The 23,450-nt window shown below is 43.0% G+C and overlaps 1 protein-coding gene across 1 annotated transcript in view; it reads left to right on the top strand.

Moving 5' to 3' along the window:
* The window catches only part of LOC121538615 (sodium/potassium-transporting ATPase subunit beta-1-interacting protein 4-like), a 56,035-nt gene extending 37,431 nt beyond the window's left edge, over nt 1-18,604 (top strand). Inside the window, exons 4-6 of the mRNA XM_041846790.1 lie at nt 7,521-7,581; nt 16,163-16,247; nt 18,415-18,604. Coding sequence (XP_041702724.1) covers nt 7,521-7,581; nt 16,163-16,247; nt 18,415-18,424 — 156 coding nt within the window. The 3' untranslated portion in view covers nt 18,425-18,604. The remainder of the gene's footprint in view (nt 1-7,520; nt 7,582-16,162; nt 16,248-18,414) is intronic.
* The last annotated feature ends 4,846 nt before the right edge of the window (nt 18,605-23,450 follow it).

The following is a 23,450-nucleotide window of genomic DNA, read 5'->3' as shown; positions in this document are numbered from 1 at the left end:
TGAATGCAAGCATTTCCCGGGACTGTGACTCAAAACCAAATGTTTACCTGCCCATCACTTCACCTTGGAATTGAACAGCCTTTATGACCAGGTCCACCCCTACAAGGCAGCAGTCCCCACATTTGCCAGGACCCTGAAGGACATCACCCTCAACCGCAGCCCCAGCACCTCACACAGGAGCAACAGAGAAACGGACACCCCGCCCCCGGAGGGCCTGCACCAAAAGGATCCACAGCAAGAGGACCTACACCCAGACCACAGCACCACCAGCCACATCCCCACCCCAACCAGTCAACCCCTCCCCAAACAAACCCTTGCCACACCCTATATAGCCCCCCGAAAAACATATTATTCCCCTTCTGCCCCCCATGCCCCCCGCCCATGACAGCTGCACATATGTCCAGGCCGTGAGCAGAGCAACAGGCCCAACCCCCACTAATACACCCGCCCAAGCCCCATCCTGCGACCTAATAGGTATGTATCAAATGCTCAACATGCTCTGCTCCACCTACTGTAATGGTCCGGGCCTAAACCACACGAAAACAACACTAGACACTATGGAACACAAAGCTTTTACTATCTCATTCTGGAATATACAAGGTCTGAGGTCATCTGCCTTTGGCCTAAAGAGCAGGAACCCAGATTTCATCAAAGAAATTGGAAATACAGACATTGTCATCCTAAAAAAAACATGGTATAGAAGAGACAGACCCACTGGTTGCCCTCTAGGTTACAGAGAGCTGATAGTCCCATCCACCAAACTACCAGGTGTGAAACAGCGAAGAGACTCAGGGGGTATGCTAATTTGGTATAGAGCAGACCTAACCCACTCTATTAAATTAGTCAAAACAGGAACATTTTAAATCTGGCTAGAAATTAATAAGGAAATTATCTCAACAGAAGAAAAAATTATCCTAATTTGTAATACCTATATCCCCCCAATATAATCCCCATACTTTAACAATGACAGCTTATCCATCCTTGTAAGGGTTGGTGTGAGGTGTGACCCAGGTGCGGTGCAGGATAGACAGTAGAAAGTAGGCAGAGATGGTGAAACAAGGATCTTTACTGGTGGTCCCAAAGCCAGGATACAAAATAACAGACTTATCACGGAAAATAAAGGATGAGCAAATTGGTCTCCAAAAACAGGCTGACAGCAAAAATACGAAATACTAACTATGACTGAAAACAACAATGAAACAGGGAGATCACTTCTCAAGTACCTGTACTTCCGTCTCGTGATCAGACACTGATTCGTACTGCTTGGCATCAAGAAACTATCAGAAAGAACTGAGCAAGGGAACACATGGAAGTGAGGGCATAAATACACAGGTGAACAGGTAGACACAGGTGACACAAATAGGATAATAAATCCAGACTGTGAGTGAGGAGGTGCCTAAGGTTGTTGGAGGATGACACCTAGTGGGTCGCTCCGGAACTGCGACCCCCTCCTGTAACACATACTAGAGGGGAAGATCAACCATTTCCAGGCCCAGGGACATGTACTAGTCTGTGGCGACCTAAATGCCAGAATTGGACAAGAACCTGACACTCTTAGCACACAGGGTGACAAACCCCTACCTGGAGGTGACAGCATTCCCTCCCAAATATGCCCCCCTAGACACAGCTATGACAAAACAACAAACAAAAACGGGTCACAACTCCTGCAGCTCTGTCACACGCTGGGTCTGTACATAGTCAATGGTAGGCTTCGAGGGGACTATTACAGTAGGTACACCTACAGCTAATTCCTTGGCAGTAGTACTGTAGATTATTTTATCACTGACCTCAACTCAGAGTCTCTCAGAGCGTTCACAGTCAACCCACTGACACCCCTATCAGATCACAGCGAAATCACAGTTTACTTCAACAGAGCAATACTCAATCATGAGGCATCAAAGCCAAAGGAACTGCATAATATTAAGAAATGCTATAGATGGAAGGAAAGTAGTGTAGAAACCTACCAATAAACAATTAGGCAACAACAAATTCAATCCCTTCTAGACAACTTCCTGGACAAAACGTTTCACTGTACTAGTGAAGGTGTGAGCTTGGCAGTAGAAAACCTAAACAGTATATTTGACCTCTTAGCTTCCCTATCAAATCAGAACATTTCAAGCAGACAACCTAAGAAAATGAACAACAATGACAAATGGTTTGATGAAGAATGCAAAAACCTAAGAAAGAAATTGAGAAACCTATCCAACCAAAAACATAGAGCTCCAGAAAACCTGAGCCTTTACAATGGTGAATCACTACAACAATACAGATATACACTATGGAAAAAGAAGGAACAGCACGTCAGAAATCAGCTCAATGTAATTGAAGAATCCATAGAATCTAACCACTTCTGGGAAAATTGGAACGCACCAAACAATAACACAAAGAGTTATCTATCCAAAATGGAGATGTATGGATAAACCTAGAATGCTATTTGGCCCTAAACAGAGAGTACACCGTGGCAGAATACCTGACCACTGTGACTGACCCAAAATTAAGGAAAGCTTTGATTATGTACAGACTCAGTGAGCATAGCCTCATTGAGAGAGGCCGCCGTAGGCCGACCTGGCTCTCAAGAGAAGACAGGCTATGTGCCCACTGCCCACAAAATGAGGTGGAAACTGAGCTGCACTTCCTAACCTCCTGCCAAATATATGACCATATTAGAGACACATACAGTGGGGAAAAAAAGTATTTAGTCAGCCACCAATTGTACAAGTTCTCCCACTTAAAAAGATGAGAGAGGCCTGTAATTTTCATCATAGGTACACATCAACTATGACAGACAAAATGAGAAAAAAAATTCCATAAAATCACATTGTAGGATTTTTAATGAATTTATTGGCATATGATGGTGGAAAATAAGTATTTGGTCAATAACAAAAGTTTCTCAATACTTTGTTATATACCCTTTGTTGGCAATGACACAGGTCAAACATTTTCTGTAAGTCTTCACAAGGTTTTCACACACTGTTGCTGGTATTTTGGCCCATTCCTCCATGCAGATCTCCTCTAGAGCAGTGATGTTTTGGGGCTGTCGCTGGGCAACACAGACTTTCAACTCCCTCCAAAGATTTTCTATGGGGTTGAGATCTGGAGACTGGCTAGGCCACTCCAGGACCTTGAAATGCTTTTTTACGAAGCCACTCCTTCGTTGCCCGGGCGGTGTGTTTGGGATCATTGTCATGCTGAAAGACCCAGCCACGTTTCATCTTCAATGCCCTTTCTGATGGAAGGAGGGTTTCACTCAAAATCTCACGATACATGGCCCCATTCATTCTTTCCTTTACACGGATCAGTCGTCCCTGGTCCCTTTGCAGAAAAACAGCCCCAAAGCATGATGTTTCCAACCCCATGCTTCACAGTAGGTATGGTGTTCTTTGGATGCAACTCAGCATTCTTTGTCCTCCAAACATGACGAGTTGAGTTTTTACCAAAAAGTTATATTTTGGTTTCATCTGACCATATGACATTCTCCCAATCCTCTTCTGGATCATCCAAATGCACTTCAGACGGGCCTGGACATGTACTGGCTTAAGCAGGGGGACACGTCTCGCACTGCAGGATTTGAGTCCCTGGCGGCGTAGTGTGTTACTGATGGTTGGCTATGTTACTTTGGTCCCAGCTCTCTGCAGGTCATTCACTAGGTCCCCCCGTGTGGTTCTGGGATTTTTGCTCACCGTTCTTGTGATCATTTTGACCCCACGGGGTGAGATCTTGCGTGGAGCCCCAGATCGAGGGAGATTATCAGTGGTCTTGTATGTCTTCCATTTCCTAATAATTGCTCCCACAGTTGATTTCTTCAAACCAAGCTGCTTACCTATTGCAGATTCAGTCTTGCCAGCCTGGTGCAGGTCTACAATTTTGTTTTTGGTGTCCTTTGACAGCTCTTTGGTCTTGGCCATTGTGAAGTTTGGAGTGTGACTGTTTGAGGTTGTGGACAGGTGTATTTTATACTGATAACAAGTTCAAACAGGTGCCATTAATACAGGTAACGAGTGGAGGACAGAGGAGCCTCTGAAAGAAGAAGTTACAGGTCTGTGAGAGCCAGAAATCTTGCTTGTTTGTAGGTGACCAAATACTTATTTTCCACCATAATTTGCAAATAAATTCATTAAAAATCCTACAATGGGATTTTCTGGATTTTTTTTCCTCAATTTGTCTGTCATAGTTGACGTGTACCTATGATGAAAATTACAGGCCTCTCTCATCTTTTTAAGTGGGAGAACTTGCACAATTGGTGGCTGACTAAATACTTTTTTTCCCCACTGTATTTCCCTCAGATTACACAGACCCACAAAGAATTTGAAAATAAATCCAATTTTGATAAACTCCCTTATCTATTGGGTGAAATACCACAGTGTGCCATCACAGCAGCAAGATTTGTGACCTGTTGCCACAAGAAAAGAGCAAGCAGTGAAGAACAAACACCATTGTAAATACAACCCATATTTACGTTTATTTATTTTCCCTTTTGTACTTTAACTATTTGCACATCGTTACAGTACTGTATGTAGCCATAATATGACATTTGAAATGTCTCTATTCCTTTGGAACTTTTGTGAGTGTAATGTTTACTGTTCATTTTTTGTTGTTTATTTCGCCTTTGGTTATTATCTATTACACTTGCTTTGGCAATGTAAACATATGTTTCCCATGCCAATAAAGCCCTTTGAATTGAAATGAGAGAGAGAGAGAGAGAGAGAGAGAGAGAGAGAGAGAGAGAGAGAGAGAGAGAGAGAGAGAGAGAGAGAGAGAGAGAGAGAGAGAGAGAGAGAGAGAGAGAGAGAGATCCTTAAATCAAAGTCCTTTGTGTGTTCCTGGGCCATTTGCCATGCAGCCCCAGGTGACAGAGAACACAATTTAGGGCCGAGCCTACAAGCTAGCAGTGTGTTAGCTGAGGCAGGACACATGAGCATTACGCCTAGCCTAAGTACTAGCCAGCGTTGCCGCGTTAGCTAGCCGGTTTCATGCCGTCTCGTGGACCGGATCACCGCATAATGGTAATCTGATTGTCTCTCTTTGCCTGGGCTAATATTTGCAGCGCACTGTCTGCCCTTCATTAACGCATGCAAATGTCTGCCTCCCCTAGGTGAGCAGCTGGTCTCCCTTTCACACACTCTACTGTGTGTGTGTGTCCTTGAAATCTACAATGCTTCTCAATGGCAGTAGTGAGTTGTGTGTGTATGTGTATGTGAATGCGTTTGTGTGTGCATGCACATGTATTACTGTGAATGTGTCTGCTTGTGTGTGGGTTGATGTTATCCTGAGAGGATGAATGTGGAATATCATGTTTTCTCCCAAAGCCTGTTTCCTCTTATAAGCTATGCTATCACAGGAGGTTGGTGGCACCTTAATTGGGGAGGATGGGCTCATGGTAGTGGCTGGAGCGGAATGGGTGGAATGTCATCAAATACATCAAACACATGGTTTCCATGGTTTCCATGTGTTTGATGCCATTCCATTCGTTCTGTTCCAGACATTAATATGATCCGTTCTCCCCTCAGCAGCCTCCACTGTTTGCTATAGATAATAGATGAACAGCAAATTGAACAAATCCTGGGTTTGAAGTCATCCAATCATTCTGAACTCTTCTCATCTCAGCCCCAGTTTTCCATCCTTTTATCCCGTTTTCCATCCTTCACCCTACGTTTACCTCGGTCAAGACCCCTGACCACTCCGCTTAAGATGCGGTGACCCGCGTACACATAACACACCCAGACACACCACTTTAGACAGAGCCGAGGGGAGCTGTCAGAGGAGTCACTTTCAATTAGAGCGCTAATAGAACAGACAGCAGAGAAAGAGAGGGAGAGGATGATGAAAAGGGAGTGAGAAACAAACAGCAGTTTTTTTTTGTAATTTAGAAGACACTCTTATCCAGAGTGATTTAGAGTAGTGAGCACATACATTCTCGTACTGGTCCCCCTTGGGAATGGAACCCACAACCTTGGGGTTGCAAGCACCATGCTCTACCAACTGAGCCACACAGGCCTGGCAGTTGATTTCATGTCAGCGAATAAGCTGTTGGACTGATGTGACTCAGAAAATGACCAGTACTGACTGAAAGGGAACAGATTCAGGACAACAGTTGTGTTAAATACACACCCACCCACCCCCACACACACACGCAGACACACACGCAACCTCACTATCACCCACCCACTCTGCGCTATCCCCCCACCCTGACACTCTGTATTTGATGACTGTGTTGTTGGCTGAGCCCTCCAGACACTCTAATCAGGGCAATTCATGCAAATCAAACCGTGTCTGGCCCCCTGCTGCTAACACCATCTTGTGTGTGGACTAGGCTTTATATGTATGTTAATTCTCTACTACTGTAATGGCTGGCCTGCCTGTCAGAGGTAATTAGCCACTTCTGACAGAGAGAGAAGGTAGGATGGGACTCACTACTCTCTCTTAAAACTAATTTAGGCTGTACACACACTTCTTTCACAGCATGTTGTTCTGTGCTAATGGTGTCTGAGGTGTGAGTATAGTATGTGGTCCTCTGTAGCTCAATTGGTAGAGCATAGCGCTTGTAACGGCAGGTTAGTGGGTTGGATCCCCGGGACCACCCATACGTAAAAATGTATGCACACATGACTAAGTCGCTTTGGATAAAAGCGTCTGCTAAATGGGATATTATTATTATAGTATAGGACTAGTCATTACCCTTCAAGAACACACACACAGACACACACTCATATACTGTGTAGTCTATACCATCACTAGGATCACTTGTGTATGAAAACATGCATGCCCAAATACACAGAAACACACACACGGACACACACAGTCTTCAGTTGCCCAGTGTGTGTTTTGAGGGCATTGTGCCCGATGCTGGTTTAATTGGCATGGCAGTGTGCCAGTCATTGGGGGTAGAGAGTGTCTGTCTGTCTCTCTTTCTAAGTCCCAGTGTGTGTCTCTCAGAATAGATGACAGCCATCTGCCAACAGTACAGCCTATTGTCACTTTGCCTATATTCAGGAGGACAGGCTGCTGAGCCCAGAATAGTGGTATCGGTTTGGTTATCTAATGGTTATACCAGCTTGTTTAAGTGCGTGGTGTCTTCAAGTGTTTGTTTTCTGAGGAAATATCTCTGGACCTGTTGTTGATTTGTGTATAGCAGAACACATTATTTAGATAGACAGGAATATAGATGAGCTCATAGACTCATACTGCACATGCTGATTTACGTACTGATCAGTGATTTTGATTGCAACCTGTTGCGCCATCCCCTGTACATACACACACATCCCCCACACACATACACTCATGTCCCCTGTGTGCAGTTGCTAATTTTGAATGGAGGTGTTTATCCCCTAAGGTACTGTATGTTTGCTCTTTTCTCTGGATCCCATAGTTGTCATTCATATGTTTGCACACACATACACACAGACACACACACACACACACATGCACACACGCACACGCACACACACACACACACACACACACACACACACACACACACACACCTCTCTGTGTGTTCTAACGCTCTGTGTGTGTTTTCTCAGCTCCTGGGCTTTGTGTACGCTTGCTACGTCATCAGCGCCATCACTGAGGAGGAAGACAGCTGTGAGTACTACAACTTAACTCGACACCAACACACACTTGCACACACCCTAAATGAACCACAACCTAACCACATGGCAAGACAGGAAAGGAGGATGAGGAGAAAAGAGGAGATGGGGGGCCTGTAACTCATTAAAACCTCCCTCAAATCCCTCCTCCACCTTGTCGTCTCCTCCCTTACTCCCCCTCTCCTCCTTCCCTCCCCCTACCGGCTGGTCCCCTTCCCATTCCACACCCATTCCATTCTCTTCATTCTCTCTCTCACTCCTTCACGCCCTTGACCCAATTTTCTTTCCCTACAGTGTCCTCACTTTACCCATTATCGAACACCTGGCTAATCCCCACTCTCCATCTCTCTTTTTCATTCTCTTTCTCCACATCTGTCATCCTCCTCCCCAGCTATCAGTTCTCATGGTGGTGGTCGGGGGTAGTGGGTGTGAAAAAGAGAGTTTGTTTTTGTAATCTACAGCACAGTACTGCTCACACCTCCCATATCGTTGACACATCCACACACGTCATGCCTCCTTTTGTTTCACCCAGTACCTACAGTTGAAGTCGGAGGTTTACATACACCTTAGCCAAATACATTTAAACTCAGTTTTTCCACAATTCCTAGTAAATATTCCCTGTCTTAGATCAGTTAGGATCACCACTTTATTTTAAGAATGTGAAATGTCAGAATAATAGTAGAGAGAATGATTTATTTCAGCTTTTATTTCTTTCATCACATTCCCAGTAGGTCAGAAGTTTACATACACTCAATTAGTATTTGGTAGCATTGCCTTTAAATTGTTTAACTTGGGTCAAACGTTTCGGGTAGCCTTCCACAAGCTTCCCACAATAAGTTGGGTGAATTTTGGCCCATTCCTCCTGACAGAGCTGGTGTAACTGAGTCAGGTTTGTAGGCCTCCTTGCTTGCACACGCTTTTTCAGTTCTGCCCACACATTTTCTATAGGATTGAGGTCAGGGCTTTGTGATGGCACTCTCCAATACCTTGAGTTTGTTGTCCTTGAGCCATTTTGCCACAACTTTGGAAGTATGCTTGGGGTCATTGTCCATTTGGAAGACCCATTTGCAAACAAGCTTTAACTTCCTGACTGATGTCTTGAGATGTTGCTTCAATATATCCACATAATTTTCCTTCCTCATGATGCCATATATTTTGTGAAGTGCACCAGTCCCTCCTTCAGCAAAGCACCCCCACAGCATGATGCTGCCACCCCCGTGCTTCACGGTTGGGATGGTGTTCTTCGGTTTGCAAGCGTCCCCATTTTTACTCCAAACATAACGATGGTCATTATGGCCAAACAGTTCTATTTTTGTTTCAACAGACCAGAGGACATTTCTCCAAAAAGTACGATCTTTGTCCCCATGTGCAGTTGTAAACCGTAGTCTGGCTTTTTTATGACGGTTTTAGAGCAGTGGCTTCTTCCTTGCTGAGCGGCCTTTCAGGTGATGTCGATATAGGACTCGTTTTAGTGTGGTCCTCTGTAGCTCAGCTGGTAGAGCACGGCGCTTGTAACGCCAAGGTAGTGGGTTCGATCCCCGGGACCACCCATACACAAAAAAAAATATGTATGCACGCATGACTGTAAGTCGCTTTGGATAAAAGCGTCTGCTAAATGGCATATTATATTATTATTATTATGTTGACATAGGACTCGTTTTACTGTGGATATAGATACTTTTGTACCTGTTTCCTCCAGCATCTTCACAAGGTCCTTTGCTATTGTTCTGGGATTGATTTGCACTTTTCGCACCAAAGTACGTTAATCTCTAGGAGACAGAACGCATCTCCTTCCTGAGCGGTATGACAGCTGCGTGGTCCCATGGTGTTTCTACTTGCGTACAATTGTTTGTACAGATGAACGTGGTACCTTCAGGCATTTGGAAATTGCTCCCAAGGATGAACCAGACTTTTGGAGGTCTACAATTTTTTTTCTGAGGTCTTGGCTGATTTCTTTTGATTTTCCCATGATGTCAAGCAAAGAGGCACTGAGTTTGAAGGTAGGCCTTGAAATACAACCACAGGTACACCTCAATTGACTCAAATGATTTCAATTAGCCTATCAGAAGCTTCTAAAGCCATGACACCATTTTCTGGAACTTCTGACCCACTGGAATTGTGATACAGTGAATTATAAATGAAATAATCTGTCTGTAAACAATTGTTTGAAAAAATTACTTGTGTCATGCACAAGGTAGATGTCCTAACCAACTTGCCAAAACTATAGTTTGTTAACAAGACATTTGTGGAGTGGTTGAAAAACAAGTTTTAATGACTCCAACCTAAGTGTATGTAAACTTCCTACTTCAACTGTATATGGTTGGCTAGTACAGGGGGGATTGAAGGGAGAGATCGAGAAAAAGGAAACTGGTGAAAGGTGTGGAGAAAGAGGGCAAGATGAAAGAGTGTATTAGAGAGAGGGAGCGAGAAGGGGTAGAGAGAGAGTAGTCTCGAAAACCTGACTCTAGGCAACACAGGGTTGGGTGATTGATTATGAGATGGTTTCAATGATGCTCTTTTGGCATAGAGGACCTACGTCACTGCCTACGTCACTACTTTATCTGCTTAAATAAAATACAAAATAGAAGCTAGCACGATGGAGATCACAGAGGTTATGTTTAATGAGTGCATTTCGCAAGTGGCTAGTTTGCATCACCTAACTTAACCAAAACCACTGCAAAGGTTTTGCCTGAAAACGTTGGTTTTGAATCATGACGTTCTGGCATGACGTCCCGAATGGCGCAGTGGTCTAAGGCACTGCATAGTAGTGCTAGCTGTGCCACTAGAGATCCTGGTTCGAATCCAGGCTCTGTCGTAGCCGGCCGTGACCGGGAGACGCACAATTGGTCCAGGGTAGGGGAGGGAATGACCGGCAGGGATGTAGCTCAGTTGGTAGAGCATGGCGTTTGCAACGCCAGGGTTGTGGGTTCAATTCCCACAGGGGGCCAGTATGAAAAATAAAAAAATAATGTATGTACTCACTAACTGTAAGTCGCTCTGGATAAGAGCGTCTGCTAAATGATGACTTAAAAATGTAATGTCTGACTTGTGATTTGTTGGACGAGTCCCCGTAAATGTTTTCCCTTCTCGACCTAGGCGGTGACGTAGTTCCTCTATGCCAAAATATAATCCATAATTTAAACCAGACCCTACCCACTGGTTACAGATGTCTATTCCACGTTGGGTCAACGTAAACGTTCATTGAAATGACGTGGAAACAACGTTGATTCAACGAGTGTGTGCCCAGCCGGTAATCAGTGTGTTGCCTAGGGTCGGGTTTGTGAGACTAGAGAGAAGGGCACACATCTGAACAACAGCTCATGGTAGCAGTGACCTCATAGCCTCGAGGTCAGAGGTCACATTGAGGGTTAACCAATCAGGTGGCAGGAAGCATTTGAGTGTGGTGACAATGGTTAATAGAATGCACATTTACCACGGTTGTACACACAAGTTTAGTGAGTGAGAGGAAATTGTGTGTGTGTGTTTGGGGCAGTTGGTGTCGAAGTACCACCACCTCTTCTTTGGTGGAGATTCAGTTGCTGTGAATGTTCAGTGTTGCCCCCCACCTCCCCCAGCTCTGGGCGGAACCATCTCATAATCGATCACCCCTAAGTAATCCCCAGAGGGCAATACCAATCTGGTGGGGGGGGGGGGAAGTCAACTTCAAAATAAGTAATTGACTTTTCCCTCACTGCCGTTTCCCTTTTGCCTTTGTTTTTGCTGACCTCGGCGGCCCATCCATCTGTCGTGTGGACAGTTGGTACAGATACTTTTTGTGTAAGGACACAGGTGACAGGCGTTCACTTTGAAAAAAAAACAATGACAGAGAGAGAAAGTGTCTGTGGGTGAGTGAGTGTGTTCTACGTGCATGTACAAATAGATCGCTAAGAAGAACATCACTCTGAATAAAAAAGGGGGAAAGAAAAGTAGAAAAGAGAAGTGATCGATTCAGTATTCTTTCCTAGTTTTAATTATTCAGTAGTTCTAGTCTGATCCTGGCTGGCTGGTTGTGTAAATGGAAAGCTGTTTTGAAACAGAGCTATACAGCTTCCATGCCCAGCCTTGTTGTGATTGTAATCAGCCCTGTGCATGTCTCCTTTCTTTTCAAATGCTACACACACACACATTTAAAATTTTAGTAATTTAGCAGACGCTCTTATCCAGAGCGACTGACAGTTAGTGAGTGCATACATTTTTTCATACAGGCCCCCCGTGGGAAACGAACCCACAACCCTGCCGTTGCAAGCGCCATGCTCTACCAACTGAGCTACACGGGGCCACACACACACACACACACACATATGCACACAGACACAGACACACACACACACACTAATATAGCATGCTCCCTTAATTACCATACTCATTTGAAGTGGCAGATTAGACTGTTCCTTCAGTGAGCTTCCCAGACTTCATCAGCATTGGTACGCCCGCTCAGTTTTTCCTTTCTTTTCTCTCCATCCTTCCCCCCGCTTCTTCTCCCTTGCATCTTTCCCCCTCTCATTGGCAAGGAATGATTGTGTCAGGATCCATTTGATATCTGCAAATGTAAAGGGATCTCGCTCTTTGTTTCTCTCTCTCTAGCTCTCTCTAGCTGTCTCTCGCTCTCTCCCTCCCTGTGTGTAGTTAATGAAGGCGGGTGTATAAGTTAGGAGGTGTCTGGTCATTCCTTGCTGCGTCATTAGGCCAGACTCTGTTCGATATCTTCCGGAATACCCCCATCACCTGAGGAGAGGAGGGAGGTGAAGATGAATAGAAGAGTGAGGTGGACAGGAGAAAGAGCAGAAATAGAGATACAGCACCTGAAGAGATGTGTTAGGGAGGGAGGGAGGAGCGAAAGAGGGTGAAAGAAGCCTGCTGTGGAAAGAGAGAGAGAGCGAGAGTTCAAACACACAGACTAAGCTCCTCCTGAATATGGAGATGAGATATACATTCCTTTCACACAAAAAGCCTCACAACAAACTTAGTCTCAGGGGACCGATGTAGGTTTAGAGTAGAATACTCAAGCTTGCTTTAAGACGGCTGGGATAAAACTCACACACAGACACGCCGACACACACACACACACCGACACACACCCCCCCCCACACACACACACACACACAAACACACACTCTCTCTCCGGCTAAGGAGAACCAGGATGAACAGAACAGTGAGCATCACACTCCTCTCAAGGATCAGCTTTATGGCTCTCAGGCCTTATGTTCCTATTAAAATGAGCTGGAGTGTGTATGTGTGTGTGTGTGTGCACGGAACTGCGTGCATACATGTGTACGCGTCCAGTTATCAGTATAAAGCAGACATCCAGAAAAGCCTCTTTGGAAAGTAGGTCAGAGAGTTACCCGCGTAGCATTAGCTTTATCCTAGTGTTAGCGTGACGGCTAACTGTGGCGCTCCTCTGTGCTGACTCACTGTTTCAGTAAATTCCCTGGAGTCATAGGGCAACAGAGGGAGGGAGGGAGAGGAAGAGAAAGGGAGAGAAGAAGAGAGAAGGAGGATGGGGGGAATGGACCTGGGGTGCGATTGAGAGAGATAGAAATTGACAGAAAGACAAAAAGAAAGAAAGAAAGAAAGAGAGAGAGAGAGAGAGAGAGAGAGAGAGAGAGAGAGAGAGAGAGAGATGGGGTGAAAGTAAGGAAGAGGGAGATGGATGGATGAGGGTAACAGAGCCAGAAAGAGAAAGAGTTTGGGGGTGGAGTGAGAGACATCAGGCAATGGAGGTAGGGGGAGCAGTGTGCAAATAGAAAGAAAATGAGATGGATAAATTGGGGCCCTCACACCCACACACGCTTATGATGAATTCTCTTTGAAGCCAATGGTCTGTAATGCAGTATCCCAGTGGCTCATCATTAGTTTATTGTCTGGTTTACATTTGTATGAACTTTATTGGCACACGGGCAATTTTCATTGATATGAACTGTATTGGCAGGAGCTTGTTTCCATAGTGATTCTTTGTCAGTCGTCCCCAATGGCCACTCTGTTACCACGGTGATGTGATGGGCAGCTTAATTCCCTCCTTTAATCTTTGTGCCGATGACAAAGTTAAAAATGTAAACACAAAACAACGCACGCTCTCTCTTTCTCTCTCTCTCTCTCTCTCTCTCTCTCTCTCTCTCTCTCTCTCTCTCTCTCGCTCTCTCTACATTGTAGAAAACACAGCATAGCATCTGGCATAGGGCCAGGGAACACCCTCAGAAGTGCTCAGTCAGACAGTGAGCCAGTTGTGTGTGTGTATGTGTGTGTCAGGGCTCCAGCCATGTCTGTGTTTCTTATCTTATCATGACCAGATCAACAGAAAGTCTCAGTAGCCTAGCCCTGTCATTCTCTCCCCTGTTTCTCTTTTGTTCCCCTCTTTTCCTCTCACACTTTCTTCTTTCTTGCTCCCCATCCATCTCTCTCCTGCCTTGTTCTTTTTTGTTTTCTCCACGTTGTCTTTATCTCTGCTTGTCTGTGTTTTATCAGCTTGTCAGTCTGCCTCCACCCCCATCCTCCCTCCCTCTCTTTCTCACTCTTCCCCCATCTATCTATCTCTTTCTCCCTCTCTCTCTTAGAAAGGCATTGTGACAGTTAGAGAGATGGTCCATGTGTCTGTGACGTTAAACATTTCCCCTCCTTAGTGGAACTGTAATCTCCTTATATTGCACTGCTTATTTATTTACTCCACATATAATATAATAATAATATGCCATTTAGCAGACGCTTTTATCCAAAGCGACTTACAGTCATGCGTGCATACATTTTTGTGTGTGGGTGGTCCCAGGGATTGAACCCACTACCTTGGCGTTACAAGCACCGTGCTCTACCAGCTGAGCTACAGAGGACCACCAACATGAACGCATTGACCCACATACCTGTCATATCTGGCATGCTTTCATTCTGGCATGCTTTCAATCTTTGGCTTTAGCTCAGTGGAATAACATCTGAGTGGTGTGGACAACGCGGGTTCAGTACCTAGTCTGTAACATTGGGATCAGTTCATTTCTCAAGACAGCTCTGTACACCACACTAAGTCTAGAGTAGGTGAACACCTTTAGTTGATTTAAAGATATACAGCACTGGGAGAGATTACCTCTCTCATACGATACAAAACATACATTTCCTGGCCGCTACTTTACACTGCCACATAGGTTAGTACATATATCACTGGAACAGCATGACATCAGCTGTAGTTTTACCATATTCAGTTTGGAGACATTAATACATTACAATTATATCACAACCCATGTCTCGCAAAGTGTGATTTTCCCAGTCATGATCTCGCTCAATCTTTCTCTTTCTCTTTCTCTTTCTCTTTCTCTTTCTCTTTCTCTTTCTCTTTCTCTTTCTCTCCCTTTTCTCTCTCTCGCTCTGTGTCTTACTGTTTGCTAAACGGGAGGTCGGGGGAGAGAAAATGATATCCATCATTATCTCCTAACCATATTCTTCAGGGCACCGCTTATCAAGGCAGGAGATAGAACCCTCACTGCCTGCTTGTAATGAGAAAATCACTGGTACAAAAAAGTCCAGGCCAGCCTTGTTTGTGTGTTTGTGTGTGTGTTTGCATGCAAGTGTGTGTTTAACCTTTGTTCGTGTCAATCACCTTACTGGAGCTGCCACTTCCTGATAACTCAGCCTTTATATCACTGGCTGAGAGGAAACTGAGAATCCCAAGGAGCCGGAATGGAGCCAGAGGAGAGGGACATGTTAGCTTGTTACTCCTCTTTATTGTTTATCTACAGATAACTAGCCCTATCAGGAACTCTAGTCCTACAATTTACTTCAAATATTCTATTTGTGTATTTGAATCTCTCATGAAACAACCGTTCCAAGTGGAGCAGCTTCCTGGCCACTACTCAGTGTATGTTTTTTATCATCGTGAAGCCACTTCTGTCAGGATTAGTTATCTTCAAGAACCACCACCAAATTACTGTCCAGTTTCACTGCATCCTGTCCTCTACTGGTGTTTACTGGGCTCTCATATCCATTGTGATAATAAATGCACATGCTGTTTTCACACACTCCTTTAACCTAATCTCATTGGCTCTGTGTCAGTGAAAAGTCTAACACACTCTGTCCTTTCCTCCCTTTTACCCTATTTCTCTCTCTCCCTCTGACTGTTTGCAGCACTCTGTACTTCTCTTTTTCTGAGTAAATAAACAGAGAGTTGGTCTGTCGGTCACTTAGTGAAGGTCACCCTCTGTTTTTCAGCGATAAAGAGTTTATTTTGACAGCTGCCTGACTCTCGCCTCGTTCCCTGGGCTCACAGAAGTGTGCCTCTATCTCAGATAGCACTGCTAGTCAATGAAAATATGGAAAGTTCATTTTTTGATCTATTTTGGATCTTTCCTTTGTTTTTGAAACTCCCTTGGCATGCCAACACATGCTTTTGACCCCTCCCATACTTTAGGTCTAACTCTGTTGTTTTCTCTTCACTTCATTTGCCAAACTCATACATTGTTTTCTTCCGTTCATTTATTTTGTGAATCCATATTTGTCATTTGATGTTGTTTCATTGATATATTTTTCTGTCCATCACTGTCTGTCTGTCATGTTCTGATTCCATTTGTAATTTTAGCATTTTATCCTTTTGTTTTCAGTTGATTTTGTTGGTGGATTTGACCCATTTCCCCTCTACCATGTCAATGAGAAACCATCCCATCTCCTCTTAAAGCCCACGTACCTGTAAGTAGGCTACGTGTGTGTGTGTGTTTGGCGTGTGTGTGGGGTGAGTGTATGCATTTGTTCTTGTCTGTGTGTTTTTTATGTTTGTGTATGTTTCAGCTATTATTTGTGTCTTAGTTTTCATTATATGAACACTGTATCATGTATCATGTCTTCCAAAGGGAGTCTAGGCAGTACATACAGTGTTATGTATTCTAATAGCTCTTTTCATGTTTCTCTGAGCTAGGACTTTTACCATTGTGCCGAGAACTCTCTCTTGCATGACTGTGTTTCTCTGCGGCTAGTCTTTGATATTAATTAAGATGTAACTTCTTCTTCGTTAACACAGCGTTAATTGGAATAAGCCCTTAATTACTCTACTCTAATAGACATTTCTGCTTTCGCCTAACAAGCACATAATTAAAAATGACAGTAGATAGATGGCTCCATTGTGTGATGTCATAGGGGTCAGGGGCATTTTATATGGTCCCAGAAAAAACAGGACAGAAGTTTGGACACGTCTCAAATGGCATACTATTCCCTATATAGTACGCTACTTTTGGCAATTGATAAAGATATGTGGCTCTAGCAAAAACGTTTATAGGGAATAGGGTGTCATTTGGGACATGTTGATAAGTGTTAATACTTTTTCCTCACCAACAAGTCTGCTACTGTATGCCCAGTTAGGCTCCCTTTCTGGGTGGGTGAAATATGAGGAGTAGGCTGATGTGTGGGAGTCTAGAGTTTGGGATCCTGTCTGATCCAGTTATCCATGCACTTAAATACCTGAACACATCAGTTCAGTGTGTTTTCATTAAAGATGAGCCAATAAATAAATACATCTTTGAATTGTACAGGTTTATGTTATTGGGATTAAGTACTGTATCATGGCAGACTATTCTTCTGTGACTCGTATAAACGTTATTTGTGGTTCTGCTAGCTCTGTGTGGGAGAATGAATAAGCCTGACTGAAGTAAACAACACTATTAAACCTGCTTTATCCTGTCTGGGGCTTAGGGGAATATGTAGGTTTGTCATGTCATTGTGTGTGTGTGTGTTTGTTTGTGCGTGTGCGCATGTGTGTGTATGTGTATGTGTGTGTGTGCGTGTGGGTGCATGGGTGTGTTTGTGCATCTATGCACATAGACATACAGGTAACTGCCAAATACAGGAAACACCAACATATTGTCTTAATATGGCGTTGGGCCACCACGAGCCGCCAGAAGAGTTTCAACGCGCCTTGGCATAGATTCTACAAGTGTCTGGAACTCTATAGGAGGGATGCGACACTATTCTTCCATGAGAAATTCCATCATTTGGTGTTTTGTTGATGGTGGTGCAAAACGCTGTCTTTGGTGCCGCTCCAGAATCTCCCGTAAGTGTTCAATTGGGTTGAGATCTGGTGACTGCGACGGCCATGGCATATCATGACACATCAGCAAGTTGAGCAGTCTTCGTCACTGAAGCTCCCGCTAAACTTGCCCCAACAATTACCCCTCTTTCAAAGTCACTGAGATCTCTTCTTCTAGCCATGGTAGCCAAAATAATGAGCAACTAAGCATTGTTATACGTTTACATTTAAGTCATTTAGCAGACGCTCTTATCCAGAGCGACTTACAAATTGGTGCATTCAACTTAGGATAGCCAGTGGGACAACCACCACTGGGGGAGGGGGGGTGTAGAAGGATTACTGTTAGACTATTCCAGGTATTCCTTAAAGAGGAATACCCTAAGCATGATGGGATGTAAATTCAACACCTGTGTGCAAGCACCTGCTTTCAATATACTTTGTATACCTCATTTACTCAAGTGTTTCCTTTATTTTGGCAGTTACCTGTAGAAACATCATGGATTGGAGGCTCTCTGCCTTTTAACCACCATCACAGCTTTCATTGGAATGATCTTTTAAATTATGGAGGAAACGAAATAAAAATGTGGGCAGTGGTGTCAGTCTTTTAATTTCCCTGAGCCCAAATGGAAGTGAATATATTATTAGCCAGCAGGACATCTCTCCTAACAGCTTCATCATCTCTGTCGCAAATGAGACAGTAGGAACGTTTTCTACTCCTCCTACACTAGGGACATAAAGCCTAGATCTCAATAAATGTACCGGAAATCGTGTGTGCGCATGTGACTGTTTTCCTCACCGGTCAACCACTCACTGTCTCCTGTGTTCTATCACCTCCAGGTCTACGTAAATAGGGTCGGAAGGCAACACTGCGGGTTCTGATGGAAACAAAATGGCTGCTCTGACTGACACAACAACAGTCCCAGAATGCACTGGGGCAGGCCAGACATTCCTCTGATTCTCTACATCTCCTCAGTACTTTAAACATGTAAATTACTGGTGCTCTGCTTAATAATGACTGTACTTCCCAGTTATGTTCTGTTGTTAGTGGGAGGGAGGGAGGGGGAGGGGGTGGGGGTAATTACAGTGTGACACAGGCCTGAACTCTTACTGTGCACTCAAATATAAATTATTTATCTACAACTACAAATGGCATCCGACAACAGAGACTTACAGTACCTGCTGTCAATGGCTGTATTTCTGTCCATTATTCTATCAGAACTAGTGATCTATGTATAGATCATATATATATATATATATATATATATATATATATATATATATATACACTACCGGTCAAAAGTTTGGGGTCACTTAGAAATGTCCTTGTTTTCGAAAGAAAAGCACATTCTTTGTCCATTAAAATATCATCGAATTGATCAGAAATACAGCGTAAACATTGTTAATGTTGTAAATGGATATTGTAGCTGGAAACGGCTGATTCTTTATGAAATATCTACATAGGCATACAGAGGCCCATTATCAGCAGCCATCAGTCCTGTGTTCCAATGGCACGTTGTGTTTGCTAATCCAGGTTTATCATTTTAAAAGGCTAATTGATCATTAGAAAACCCTTTTGCAATTATGTTAGCACAGCTGAAAACTGTTGTGATGATTAAAGAAGCAATACAACTGGCCTTCTTGAGACTAGTTGAGTATCTGGAGCATCAGCAATTGTGGGTTTGATTACAGGCTCAAAATGGCCAGAAACAAATAACTTTCTTCTGAAACTCGTCAGTCTATTCTTGTTCTGAGAAATGAAGGCTATTCCATGCGAGAAATTGCCAAGAAACTGAAGATCTCGTACAACACTGTGTACTACTCCCTTCACAGAACAGCGCAAACTGGCTCTAACCAGAATAGAAAGAGGAGTGGGAGGCCCTGGTGCACAACTGAGCAAGAGGACAAATACATTATAGTGTCTAGTTTGAGAAATAGACGCCTCACAGGTCCTCAACTGGCAGCTTCATTAAATAGTACCCGCAAAACACCAGTCTCAATGTCAACAGTGAAGAGGCGACTCTGGGATGCTGACCTAGGCAGAGTTGCAAAGAAAAAGCCATATCTCAGACTGCCCATCTTAATCTTTTATTTTTATTGGCCAGTCTCAGATATGGCTTTTTATTTGCAACTAAGTGACCCAAACTTTTGAACGGTAGTGTATATATATATATACACATATATATATATATATATATATATATATATATATATATATATATATATATATATATATATATATATATATATATATATACACTACGGTCAAAAGTTTTAGAACACCTACTCATTCAAGGGTTTTTCTTTATTTTTACTATTTTCTACATTGTAGAATAATAGTGAAGACATCAAAACTACGAAATAACACATATGGAATCATGTAATAACCCAAAAAGTGTTAAACAAATCAAAATATATTTCCTATTTGAGATTCTTCAAATAGCCACCCTTTGCCTTGATGACAGCTTTGCACACTCTTGGCATTCTCTCAACCAGCTTCATGAGGTAGTCACCTGGAATGCATTTCAATTAACAGGTGTGCCTTGTTAAAAGTTAATTTGTGAAATGTCTTCCCTTCTTAATGCGTTTGAGCCAATCAGTAGTGTTGTGACAAGGTAGGGGGGGTATACAGAAGATAGCCATATTTGGTAAAAGACCAAGTCCATATTATGGCAACAACAGCTCAAATAAGCAAAGAGAAACGACAGTCCATCATTACTTTAAGACATGAATGTCAGTCAATACGGAAAATTTCAAGAAATTTGAACGTTTCTTCAAGTGCAGTCACAAAAACCATCAAGCACTATGATGAAACTGGCTCTCATTCCGCCACAGGAATGGAAGACCCAGAGTTACCTCTGCTGCAGAGGATAAGCTCATTAGAGTTTCCTTCCTCAGAAAATGCAGCCCAAATAAGTGCTTCACAGAGTTCAAGTAACAGACACATCTCAACATCAACTGTTCAGAGGAGACTATGTGAATCAGGCCTTCATGGTCGAATTTCTGCAAAGAAACCACTATTAAAGGACACCAATAAGAAGAAGAGACTTGCTTGCGCCAAGAAACACAAGCAATGGACATTAGACCGGTGGAAATTTGTCCTTTGGTCTGATGAGTCCAAATTGGAGATTTGTGGTTCCAACCCCGTGTCTTTGTGAGACGCGGTGTGGGTGAATGGATTATCTCCACATGTGTATTTCCCACCATAAAGCATGGAGTAGGAGGTGTTATGGTGTGGGGGTGCTTTGCTGGTGACACTGTCTGTGATTTTTTTTTAATTCAAGGCACACTTAACCAGCATGGCTACCACAGCATTCTGCAGCGATACGCCATCCCATCTGGTTTGGGCTTAGTGGGACTATCATTTGTTTTTCAACAGGACAATGACCCAACACACCTCCAGGCTGTGTAAGGGCTATTTTACCAAGAAGGAGAGTGATGGAGTGCTGCATCAGATGACCTGGCCTCCACAATCCCCTGACCTCAACCAAATTGAGATGTTTTGGGATGAGTCGAACCGCAGATTGAAGGATATGTGGGAACTCCTTCAAGACTGTTGGAACAGCATTCCAGGTAAAGCTGGTTGAGAGAATGCCAAGAGTGTGCAAAGCTGTCATCAAGGCAAAGGGTGGCTATTTGAAGAATCTCAAATATGAAATATATTTTGATTTGTTTAACACTTTTTTGGTTCATACATGATTCCATATGTGTTATTTCATAGTTTTGATGTCTTCACTATTATTCTACAATATAGAAAATAGTAAAAATAAAGAAAACCCCTTGAATGAGTAGGTGTTCTAAAACTTTTGACCGGTAGTGTGTATATATATATATATATATATATATATATATATAAAAACTTGTGTGAACCCGACAGTTCAGCCTTCCTCCTGGCCTCTGGTGTGAAAGGCCTATCTGTCTGTGGCTTTGTGGTTTGGAGTGTTATTATGGCTTGGTCTTAGATCCTCACTGTTTACAGTTGAGCCTGTGGAATGGAATGAGCTATTGTGTTCTGCCTGTTTACTTGAGGCCAGGATCTGTGCACATAAATACACAGGCAAAGCAGTAAGAGGTAGGAAGGGAAGGGGGAAAAGGAGGGGGAGACAGGGGTGGGAGGTAGGGAAGCAAAGCAACCAAACCTAAAGGGACTTCAAAAATAGAACCAGAAAAAGAAGAAAAAAGAGAACACAAGCTGGAAAAAGAGTTTGAGTCAGGGTTTTGAAATGCAAACTAAACAACAACAACCTCATAACAGAGAAAGAGCTTAAGGTATTATAGTAAAAGCACACAGGCAATAATGTTTGAGTTGAACTTTTTGTTAATCTAGTCTTACTTACAGTGCTGTGACTGACTGTGACTGATCATGGTCTACAGTGTTCAGTAGACTACATCTTAAAGCTGTAGAGAGGGGTGGAATGAAAGGAAAAACTGTTTATTTGTAACCTTGATTTACAGTTGTTGGTGTGGAGGTTTGAGGTTTGTGTCAGGATTTAGATGTGTCTTAAAGCCCCTGTCTAAAAACCCAACGGCCTCCAACTACTGTGAGGGTAGGGGGTTGAGTGTAAGTTTGAGTGTTTGACAGTTGATCATAAGTCAAACACACTTTACACAGTGGCTCACTGTATTTCCAATCCAAAATAGTGTGTGATATGAGAGGTAGTTTGTCTACATTTCCCGTCCATGGCATACAAAGGTGTTGAATGTAGTGTAAATGGTTTTAATGTAAAAGTAGCACAAATATAGCAAAGCAAGAAGACAGAACCATACACCACCTGTTTTCTCTATCATTCCATCTATAGATCGATGATTCAACTGTGATCAATTTTAATAATTTGTTTCAAAGCATGTTTGAATGGGTTTTGTATGATAACTGTGGATATGCTGTATTATACGGTAATAATCTATTGTATATTTGGGTCTCTGTGGGTTTGGGGAGCAGTTATCCCACAATTCCAATAGACATAAACTATTTTGTCCAAACTTTAAGATGGGGGCTAGTTCTTGAGTATTTGGACTTTCTGTTACAGAGTGTGTAACTGCCTGGGTCTTTGGCTGTGTCCCTTTATGAGTAGAATGCAGTTGCCCATAGACACTGATCTAAGGTGAGTTTTGTGTTTCATCCCTCATTAAGATTTGAGAAGGGGCAACTGATCCTAGATCTGTGCCTAAGAGCACCTAATCTACCTGGACCGTCTGCCTTCTGCCTTAATCTTCCTGTGTACCACTACTGCCCCCTGCTGTTGAATGTGCTCATGTACACATTAAAATACTACTGAATATGTTTCTGTTCTGGACTCCAACAAAGCCCTCTGCTTTGTCATTTAGGGTTTCATGGCATACTGTTTGTTGATAATATATAATAAACAGTTGAGGTAATTTTCTATTGGCCTACTGGACCCCATAGGAAGGTCCAGTTTACTAACCTGCATGTATGTATGCGTTTATCTCACTGTCTACTTCTTTATCTCCATGTTATCCACACAGTCTTATACTTGACGCCATTCAGAAGAACAAATGTATTTCTTTGCTCCAACTGAAGCCTCTAAAATGTATTTGTATTTATTTTGTATCATTTGTCTTGATGCAATCTGCTGTAACATGAATGCTATGATTACCCTTCATTAATCAAAGCTTGTTTTCTACTTAATCAAAATAGCCTTGAACACAGCACATATGAAGACTGGAATTTGGTTCGGTCTCTTTTGTTCCCAGCACCTGATCAACACCTTATCCCCTTGTGGGTTTGATAGACAGGCTTCTGAGCGGATGATATTAAAATCACAGATGTCTCTCAACTGATAATTGGCTTCATATGAATGCTGTTGCAGAACGGTGGTAGTGGCTTCAGTGATGGTGCAAAAACAATTATTGTAAAT

Source organism: Coregonus clupeaformis, chromosome 24 (assembly GCF_020615455.1).
Source record: "Coregonus clupeaformis isolate EN_2021a chromosome 24, ASM2061545v1, whole genome shotgun sequence".
In the NCBI taxonomy this organism is placed as follows: domain Eukaryota; kingdom Metazoa; phylum Chordata; class Actinopteri; order Salmoniformes; family Salmonidae; genus Coregonus; species Coregonus clupeaformis.
This window is presented reverse-complemented; position numbering and strand designations above follow the sequence as displayed.